Source organism: Chrysochloris asiatica, unplaced genomic scaffold (assembly GCF_000296735.1).
Source record: "Chrysochloris asiatica unplaced genomic scaffold, ChrAsi1.0 scaffold00276, whole genome shotgun sequence".
NCBI lineage: Eukaryota > Metazoa > Chordata > Mammalia > Afrosoricida > Chrysochloridae > Chrysochloris > Chrysochloris asiatica.
Genome location: NW_006408794.1, coordinates 3,666,224 through 3,677,000, shown reverse-complemented (window position 1 = coordinate 3,677,000; position 10,777 = coordinate 3,666,224). Strand labels below are relative to the sequence as shown.

General features: G+C 36.2%; 1 protein-coding gene across 1 annotated transcript in view; it reads right to left on the bottom strand.

Moving 5' to 3' along the window:
* Positions 1 to 10,777, bottom strand: part of DIP2C (DIP2 disco-interacting protein 2 homolog C (Drosophila)) — a 631,911-nt gene that overhangs the window by 204,298 nt on the left and 416,836 nt on the right. Inside the window, exons 7-8 of the mRNA XM_006874421.1 lie at positions 9,464 to 9,583; positions 7,713 to 7,910 (exon numbers count right to left, since the gene is read on the bottom strand). Of these exons, the coding sequence (XP_006874483.1) occupies positions 7,713 to 7,910; positions 9,464 to 9,583 (318 nt within the window). The remainder of the gene's footprint in view (positions 1 to 7,712; positions 7,911 to 9,463; positions 9,584 to 10,777) is intronic.

Genomic DNA, 10,777 nt, shown 5'->3' with positions numbered 1-10,777 from the left:
ATTTCTAGTACAAAATATAGGAGGACTTCCTACAGCTGTAGCTACTGTTGCTATTATAAATTGTACAAAATGACACATTATTTTTATGAATCAAACACTTTTTAGACAATTGTAATGAACATAAAGAGAACTTAAAATAGATTTTATAGGTTCATTTAAAAACTTGATCCATTTCCCCCTCCCCCTTTTCTTTCCCAAGCCCCAAATTCCTCAACTTCAAATTTTCTTAACTCAAGGATTTTAGAGTTGAACTTTGGTAAGGATTGTTTTCAAAACTTTTTGGATAATGTTAACATTTTAAATTAGACAAAAATTACCAAAAAGCAGGGTTAAATACAGTTGTCTTTTTTAAAAAGAGATGAAATTAAAAAAAAAAAGATAGGCCCTAAAGAACTCGCAGATTTCAGATCCCTGCCTTCACTTCAGTGCCACGTAATTCTTCAGCACTGTTTAGGCAATGATCTGAATAGTCTTACATGAAGTAAAAACAACTGTAAAATCTAATAATAGTTCCTGAAGACATTAAAGCCTTTTACAATCTAGTCTCAGAGCAACCGAAACTCCAAAGAGCTTTTCAGAAGTAATCAAAGTCTTAGAAGTTACATTAGTACATTAATAGTATAATAAAGTTAAAATGAAATGTTTCCTACAAACATAACTTTTCATCTTTTTTCAATTTTATATGTAAAAGCTGAAAAAGAAAAAAAGATTAACACTGCATTTTGGAAAAAAAAGAAAAAAACAGCTACCCTGAAATTGTTATTTCCTACTATATTTTTTGGTGTCCTAATATGGTGCTATAGGATACACACTGAACTGCTAACCACAAGGTCAGTGGCTCAACCCATCAGCCGCTGCTCCCCAGAAACCCTATACAGGGTCACTATGAGTCGGAACTGACTCTATAGCATTTAAAAACAACAACATTATATTTTGCAGCTACTCAAATTAATGTTATTACAATATGCCTGTCACAGGATTTAGAATCCTGGTGTGATGCTGTAGGATAAACACTTAACTGTTAAGGGCAAGGTCAGTGGTTTAAAGTCATAAGCCACTCTTTGGAAACCCTATAAAGGGTCGCTCTGAGTCAGAAACTAACTAGGTGGGATTTAACGACATCATGGGACATACAAGGGGGCTTTAAAAAGTTTGTGGAAAATGGAAATCAGAGATACTGTAATTTTTCCATGAACTTTTTGAAGTCCTTCATAACAAACTGTCTTCCCCTTAGTATTTAATGGACAAATAAAATATCTTGATCATCTTTGAGTCCTCTGATTTCTAGGGCAATTCTTGGTTCATAGTATGTGCTCAACAAATGCTTCTTGTGTGTTTTGTCATAAGCTTGCTATAATAAAGGAAACAATTGTGTCTTTTAGCATATTTCTTGAGCAATTTAAGCAAATACTACATATAAAATTTCATTCATTCCCAACACTTTTAACTGTCCCCTCATCAACAATTCGGTCCTCAAACTGACTACTTTACAATCGCTTGATATTTGGTGGACAGAGAGTGGCAGTATGTTTTTCCCCTAAAAATATCATCAACTCATTTGAAAACAACGCAAGGAGATTTTTTTCCTAAAGAAATTTTTTTGTGTGTATCTCTGGATATTTTTAATGTGAACAATATTAGGCAACTATTAGTGCTGAACAAACAATTACAATCAATTTATTGTAATTGAAAAAAATCAATCTGTTGTAACTGAACACAACCTTAAAATTACCATCTTTATAACCTGCTGAAGGTTCAACTTCCTTCGGAGCATGGAAACCTACCATCACCATTATTATACATTCGTACAAAAGCCAAATAACAATAAATAGCTTGAAAAGAACAAAACACAAAAATTCACTTTTTGCAAAATTCTAGAAATATATTTGATATTTTTTAAAGCGCAAAGACAAGAAAGACCACAAGGGGGCTTCAAAGAGAAAAATGCCATGACCTTTTAGTTCCTTTTTTTCCCCCACAAACATTTTGAAGCCCACTCATACATTCCATTGCTTGTTTAAAAGTAGATGTGAACATCATGTAAACATTATTTAAACAGAAATTAGTTTTAATGTCACTTGAAGTTCAATGAGGACTAGTCAACTATACAAAGAGTGTAACTGACGACAACCAGGCAGACAGGAGAGCAAAGTGCCTTGACTATAGAGCTAACATGGTGCACCACTGCTATGAAACCTGGAAACAGGTCCTCAATAATACAAAAGAGGCTTGCAAACAGATGATCCAATGTTTTCCTAGCTGAAGCATCTAAAGTACTCTGAATATTTAAAAACACAAGCCAAGTTATAAAGAGAAATAAAAATAGGAAAAAGGAAGAAAAATTAAAAAAGAAGCACTTGTTTGGTAGAGAAAAATAGGATTGCAACAAAGTACGGTGGCTTTACAGATATTACATTAAAGATAATTACACTACAGAGATAGAGAAGAAAGCTATTAGAAACTTTTTATTAAGCAAGATGATAAAGGAAAATTAATTTTACAGTACTATAAAGGAACTCTGGTAGCGTAGTGGTTATGAGTCGGGTTGCTAACCTAAAGGTCAGCAGTTTGAAACTACCAACCGTTCAGCAGGATACAGATGAGGCATTCTGCTCCCATAAAGATTTACAGCCTCAGAAACTCATAGGGTCACTGTGAGTTGGAACCAACTTCACAGCACACCACCACCACCACCATTTAGATAGACACTGGAATGATAACAGCAAAAATGGTGTTTCAAATCCATCAGCTGCTTCTGTGAAATCCTATATGGGATAGTTATCAGTCAGAATTGACTTGATGGTAATTAAAAGTTACAATTTATTTTTATTAATTTAAAATGATGACATGTTGTGAGTACTCTTTAGCGCAATGGTTAAATGCTTGGTGCTAACCAAAATGTTGGTGGTTTGAATATTCAAGCTACTCCATGTTAGAAAAGGCATGCAAGGTATAGTGAATTATCTAATGTCTCTTCTAGCCATGGTCTGTAACTGCCACCAAACAACATTTCTGCCCTGCTGGGTCTGGGTAAGATAAGGTGCAAAAAGATGCTGATGGGATGACAGGATTCCGTGACGGGTGTCAGGAGAGTTCACTGTAGCTGTGAAAACTTGGAACTCTAGCATGGGTATAAAATGAACCACCTCAGAAGCAGGAGGGGATCTCACAACCATCAAAGATGAGCTGGGAGTGGAGCCATGTAATGTGGACCCTGAGATCCCTGCTCACTGAACTTCCTCAAGCCAGGAACAGAAAGCTGTGACATGAGAGGAGCAGCAGCAGCAGAACTAACATCGGGAGGATGAGACGCTCCAGCCCATTAAGCAGCTTGACTTGACTCTACTCAACAGTCTTTGGGTAAAAGAGGTGGGTGGATCCTTTTACTACAATAAAGCCCCTAGAGAATTATGTCACATCTATCTTTGTATTTTCAAGCCTCAACATTGCGTAAATGCATAGTAAACACATATTGAATTCTGGGACCAACCTGTATCCATGAATGACTACACGCACTCATGCATGGAGACAGGTAGTTGTTATTGTTGTTGAGTGCCGCTGAGCTGGTTCCTACTCATAGCAAACCTGTAACAAGGGTTTCTAAAGAAGGGCTGTTGAGTTGAACTGCCAGCTTTGTTGTTCAAACCAACCTTATGGTCTAGTGCTTTATCCCATAGTGCCGCACCAGGACTCCACAATTATCTCCAAGGCAGAATTTGACTGGGTTACACACAACGTATTCTACCTTTTTGACGGAATTAAATCTACTTCCAAGAGCATATTTAAAAGAAAAGAAATAAAGCTTATCCCTCATGACAAGTGTCAGATTCTTCTAAATCCATCTAAAATTACCAAAGGGGTCTATGCTCCTGAACCTAAGCCCATTTCTGCTAATAAACTTCCACATACAGGGTAATACGTGGTTACTGTATGAGTTTAAGTTTCAGGCCTCCAAGGATATCTCATTCCCAAAAAGCCTGGACCCTACTTATGTTCCCTTATTCGATATGACATGTGACTTTTGACACTGATTATTAATATAGATTTCTTTGTTACTTACCAGCAATTGGATATGTATTAATGTCATAAATATATATATATATAAAGGTAATCTAACCTCACATGCACAGTCATAATATGAGTTGTTTTGGTCTTCAGCTATTAAGCTAATTTATTTGCAAAGCTAAAGCAGATACTGTGAAAATCACCTGCTTTCTCCACATCCCCTTATCCTTGAAACAAAGAGGAAAGAATCTATATAGTACACTTAGCTATTTGTATAAAGTTTTCCATTTGCATTAATTACACTGAATGAAAAATTTTTTAAAGCATAGTTTCTTTTTTTCTCTGAAAAGGTATTTTGGAAACAAAATGTTCTTTCTTCAGATTGATATATGTCAAAAAGTATAGATACACATTTTTAAAAATTACTAATCCTTTCAAAAAGCGTTAATTTCAAGAGGTAAAATCCATTAACCTATTAGTATAATGACCACTACTTTTGTATCCATGTCTGTTTTTAACTCCAAATACATTTTTAAAAGGGTAAACTTTTACATTCAAACCAAATAATTTTCCTAAAATATTTACCTGAAGATTCCATGTATTACTGCACCAAAATATATTAAGGCACAGAAATAAATATGCCACCCAAATGGTTATTCACTCTGGACATTCAGTGACAGTTATTAAAGTTCTTAAAAAGAAAATAAAATCACATTATCTTGGAACTGAGAAACCACTTTCCTTACTCTGATAAGTACTTCTGGGCAATCTAATAGTCTCTCTATGTATCTTTGTGTCAATTTAGCAAAGAAGTATTAGATACCATATATGGAGTCCTGGTGTGGCACACAGGATAATGCACTGTGTTGCAAGGTCAGTTTGAGATGCAAGGTCGGTGGTTCAAACCCACCAGCTGCTCCTTGGAAACCCTATACAGGGTCGCTATGGGTTGGAACTGACTTGACAGCACTTAGCAGCAACAACAACAAAGTCAAAATAAACTAAAATATAAGTAAGAATTATTGCGACTGATAAATTCATTATATTTTACATTTATATTTAATGAAAAGGTACAATACAAAACATGTTTATTCAAATATTTACTGTTATCAAAAATGAGTTTATTGTTGTTGTTAAGTGCCATCAAGTAGGTTCTGACTCATAGCAACCATTTATAGGGTTCCTGAGACTTTAAATCTTCACAGGAGCAGAAAGCATCATCTTTTGACCAAGTAGCAGCTAGAGGACTCAAACCATGGACCATGTGGTTTGCAGTCCAGCACGCCACCACCCTCCCAACATACATTCCTAGCAACAGCAAATCAAAGATTGCTAATAATCAATGAGCCCTAATGTAAGGATAAGTCAAAAAGGTATTTCTATAAAATCATAGAAACCTTTATTAATTAAAAATATAAAAATGTGAACCTAATTTTTATCTCAAAATACCTTCGCCATACACTTCTGAAGGCACTGTTTCATCTCTCTAACCTTCCCTAACCCCAAAGAATTCTGCATTCTTCAGTTGGTACCATGTCAAGATGGCAGTTTTGGCATCCTTAAGTGACTCAAATCCTATTACTTTTAAATGCTCTTTGAGTTTGGGTAAGGGGAGGAGCCTAAGTCTTCAGGGACAAGATCAGAGATATAGGGTGGATGGGGTACTGTTTCCCAACAAAATTCTTATAGCACAGTCCTTGCTACCCTCAAAGAATGAGCTGGTGCTTTTTCTTTTCTTTTTCTTTTTTTTAAGGAAAACAATTACTTAATTAAACTTTCCTGGCATTTTTCACACTAATGCAGTTTTCAGTTTTCTTAAAATTTCTTCATAATAAGCCTCCACAATTGTCCTTAGTCCTTCAAGAAAATCTATCAAATTGCCCTCTGGCATTCTAAGAAATCAGTCGCAATATAACCTTTCCAGCTGACTTATGCCTTGAATTTAACTGGTGCAACAGATTCCCTTAGAAGCCAGTTTTGATTGGGTCCTTTTTCTCTTTTTCTTTAAGTCACCCTAAAAAAAACTAAGACAAGGATAATTCTGAGAGAATTTGTCTGCAGCCATCCACTGATTGCTAAGACATCTTTTAACATTATTTTGTTTGAAATAAACCTATGAATACATGACCTATAACGCTAGTAGCAATAGTATTGAATTTAACCTTCATGTTATTTAACTGATAGTATGAAATGTTTACATTTAATTTAATACTTTCAAAAAATGTATGCATCCTTCTATAAAATGAAGTCCATAGTAATTCCTCTTCACATATTTCACAAATATAAACAACTAAACTAGAAAATGTGATTTTAAGCACAGTGTGCCCTCTTATTTTATGCTCTGTTTCACACTGTGTAATCTGCACCACGTATTAGGGCTCAGTGTATCTATTTTAAGGTGCGGTGCACTAAATGAGAATTATTTCACGTGGTTCTTCTATCCATTGTCTTTGTAACTACCATCAAATAGTGCCTTTGCCCTGCTGGTTTTGAGTAAGAGAAGGTGGTAGAAGATGCTGATAGGATTACATGATTCAGTTGTGAGGGGCCAACAGATTTAACTGCGATTGCAACAACTTGGAACTCTAATATGTATGAGCCATCTCAGAAGTGTTAGAGGGGATCTCACTACCATCAAAATAAGAGAGCCAGTAGTGGAAAGCTAGAGAGTGGTCATTTTAACCCAGCCTCCTCTGTAAGAAGTGATAATTTCCCCAGTGCAACTGAACAATTGTTAGGCTCTTTTGAAGTTATAAATGAAAATAAACTTACTTCTCCTCATCTGTAAAATAAAGATAAGATCTACTTCCTAGGGTCAATAAGGAGTGAAACAAGATCATTCATTCATTTCAGCCATTCATATGTGCTTAGCTGGAGACATATATTACCTCAGCGAGTGACTGAAAATTAGATAAAGTTCTTGTTATTAAGGAATTACTCTCTCGTTAAGAAGGATGACAATATAACACAATTAATTATAACCCAAGGAACTTTGTGATGATTACCATAAGAAGCACAAACAGAGAAGAGCTATCACATTTCTGTCGGGGTAACTGAAGATGTGTCAGTTGAAGAAATAATTTTTGAGCTGGGACTTAAAAAAGAGGGTATTCTAATAGGAGAGGAGTCACAATAAAAGTCCGAATCTTAGATCTGAACAATCTGGAGGGCTGTTCTGGATCACCTCTAATTTAAAAAAAAAAATTAATTCAATCAATAAATGTATATTAAGAAATCATGACGTATCAGTCATTATGCTGGATCCTGAGGTGAGAGACCTTCATGGCTTTTTATATTTATATTGGAGGATGTATTTAGGTTGAGGTGCCTGGGCAGCATAGTGGGCTGCTAACCACAAAGTCAACAGTTCAAATCTACCAGTGGCTCATAGGGAGAAACATAAGGCTGTGTGCCCCCATAAAGATTTACAGTCTTGGAAACTCAAAGGGGCAGTTTTACTGTGTTCCCTAGGGTCACTATGAGTTATATATTGACTTGATGGCAATGGGTGGGTGTGGGGAGATGGAAAATAAACCTCTGGATATATAGGAGAGCACAGATAAAGAACACAAAGGAGACAAAAGACTTCTATTTGAGCACTGAGGGAAGGAAAAGGTCCCCAAACAGTTATTAGAAAAAACTGGTAAAATGTATAAAAAAGAGCATAGCACTGGTATAAAATATACATATAAACACTATACAGTTACCGTAAGTTAGGATGTAGAGTGGTTTTCCATTGGTGTCCATAGTGGTTAAGCAGGGGGCCTTGGGGGAAATGGTGCCCCATCGCTGCAATGCAGCCTCCAGAGACGGCGGCCAGTTGGTCACCACTCCCAGCTGCTCCCCACGCATCGCCAACATCTGCGCTCCCTCTGGCTTTGGTTGGTTTGGATCTGGTTGTTGAACTAATTTGAATACAAACCCAAAACATTGATATTAGCATACTTACACTTTTAAAATTCTTTTTAAAGATGCTAAGAGGTTTATGCTTAAGGCATACATTTATTACTTACATGAAGTATGGACTTACGATTTTTTTAAAATCAGAATTGTGATCTGTATACTAGCGTCTTGGATTTAAAAGGAGGATTTGATTCTTTATAATTTCCTAAAACAATGTCAGAATGAAGAACTTACTAGATGGAGCTGAACACACTTATAAACTTAAAACACTATATATTTTAATCTATCAAGAGTCTAGGAGCTCTGGTAGCATAGTGATTACAAATCGGGCTGCTAATCTCACAGTCAGCAGTTCGAAACTACCAGTTTTGGAAGAAAGATGAGGCTTTCTGCTCCCGTAAAGATTTATAGCCTCGGAAACCCTGTACAGGGTCGCTATGAGTCAGAACCGACTCCACAGCACATAACAAAGACAACAACATCAGGAGTATAGAATTGAAACTCCTATGGTTAATATATCAATATACACTAATAATCTTGGACTCCTAAGAGAGTTCAAATTTTGTTAAATTACATTTCTTCCTGAGCTACTGAGAAGGATATTAATATTTGCTGCAAACTATTGCAATATAAACTATGGTAGCACAGTGGGTTACATGCTGGGCTGCTAACCACAAGGTCAACAGTTCAAATCTACCAGCTGCTCAGCAGGAGAAAGATGAGGCTTTCTGCTCCCTTACAGATTTACAGTCTCAGAAACCCTGTACAGGGTCGCTATGAAATGAGAACCAATTTGGTGGTGCAGCATCACCACCATTGCAAATAACAAGGGCATGGAACATGTATTTAGTAAAAAGGAAGTAAATAAAATAACTAATAAAACACAATTGTAATGAAGTAAATCTGTTCAATCTTTAGACATGTAAAAAAACATACTCTCTCTTCCATTCCTAGAAAAGGTGTATCTTCTTGCAGTTTATTAGTCACAATTTCCACCTGCTGGATATAAAATCAGCCACTTCTTTCTTGTGATATAAAAAATAAGATAATAAGAATTTTGGGTTTGATAAAATAAGTGATTTTCTGTTTTAGCTTATTTGTTTTAAACGGTTTGCAACACTCATGGTTTGCGGACTCCTGCATGGAGAAAGAGTGATGGGAAAAGAACATGATCCACTCTGTTTCACTTTGGAATCCTTATTCACAAACGTAATCAGGAAGAACGATTTTGCTGCTAGCTAATGTCTCCTATGATTTACTTCTAGTTCTGTAATATTTCTTCTAGAGTTCTTAAAATTTATATTCTTCTGAGGGAACATAAACAGCAATCACTTTTGGATTTGTATCCAGCAAAAATCAGTACCTTTAAAATGGCCACTGGGGAGCAGTACCTACATTCTCCTGTCATTTGTGTGAATGCCAAGTTCACTGTCCTTAAAATAACCTAATAGCTATTGGTAGAAAAAAAATACACATCAGTATACTTCATGGGATAATAGTAATACCTTTTTAAAAAAGGAGGGTGAAGAGTTTTTTTGTTATTTATTTTTTTTACCTTCTAACAATTCTTCAAAATCATCAACAAAGAATTCCCGTAACGGTGGTCGTTTAGGCCTTTTGAGGGTATTGACAAGCTGCTGAATTTTTGCTGATACTCGGCTACTTACTGGTACTCCTGAAAAATAGGAAGCATAGTCTAGATGAACAGACTTTTAGGTATTATCATAGTTTAAACAAGCTGCTACAGTGAGTGAAAGTTGTCATGAGACTGAAGAGCATGCTCCACTTGTCTAGCTGTAAGACTAGGCTAATATCTTCACAACTGTGGACCACCCAAGATTCCTAATTGATGATTTTGCCCAGTATGCACATGCTACTGGACAGTCAGATGCATAATGCAGCGGCCCTGATATTAAGCAATTTAAGAGGACAAAAGTATAGCAGAAGAGAGTCTACATTACAACTTGATAAGATGTACTTTTCTTCTGGTTCTGTTGGGAAAAGCCTTGGGACTACATATTGCGTTTGACCTTTTATCTAATTTGTAAAACAGAATTTGTTGTCTACGAAGGGTATTAGGAGTCTCTTTCTAAACAGGAGTCCAGAGAACTGCTAGAGCAGTGTCTGCCTTCCCCACGACACTGACTGTCTTAAAACCACCAGCATTCTTTCTTACCAAGATGAGGAAGAAAATCTTGGTGGTGAAGTTGAACTCAGGTGTTTGATTCAAGACAGAGAGGTGTGTTCAGTATATGAACTACAGTTCACTACTGGGCAATGAACTGCTGCTGCCCAAACACATCCTGATGAAACCAAGGGGGAAATCCTCAGTGACAGCCTGAAGCAACGGATTCAAGATTTACCAGCATGTAAGATACATGTAAGATTTACTAGCATATATCAGCATGTAAGAGACTCTTTTCCTCTTATCAGCAAAGGAGGTGGCATCAGTACATGTCATTCAGTGTTTCAATCACTTTATTTAATATTTAGGCAATGCATTCTAGAAGCTCAGCAGTTAAAAACTGTTTAAATTCAAATCTGTAGAGATACCACAGAATATGGCCACACATTTATCCAATTTTAGAACAAATTTATTACTTATGGTGATGACTGTCACACTGTTTTGAAAATTGAGTAAGTAAACTCATAACTGAAAAAGTCATGAAGGTTTATTTTTTTCTTAAATGTTTTATTGTGAATTATGTGATAGTTTACATGGGAGAACATTAGTTTTACATTCATTCTATTGTATATCATCTCATTGCCATGGTTACAATCCCCTTCATGCAATCCTTCCCCCATGCCCCCCAAGTCTTCAGCACACCATCGCTTTCCCTCTCTGGATCTAAAGTCTCCAGCTGCTCCA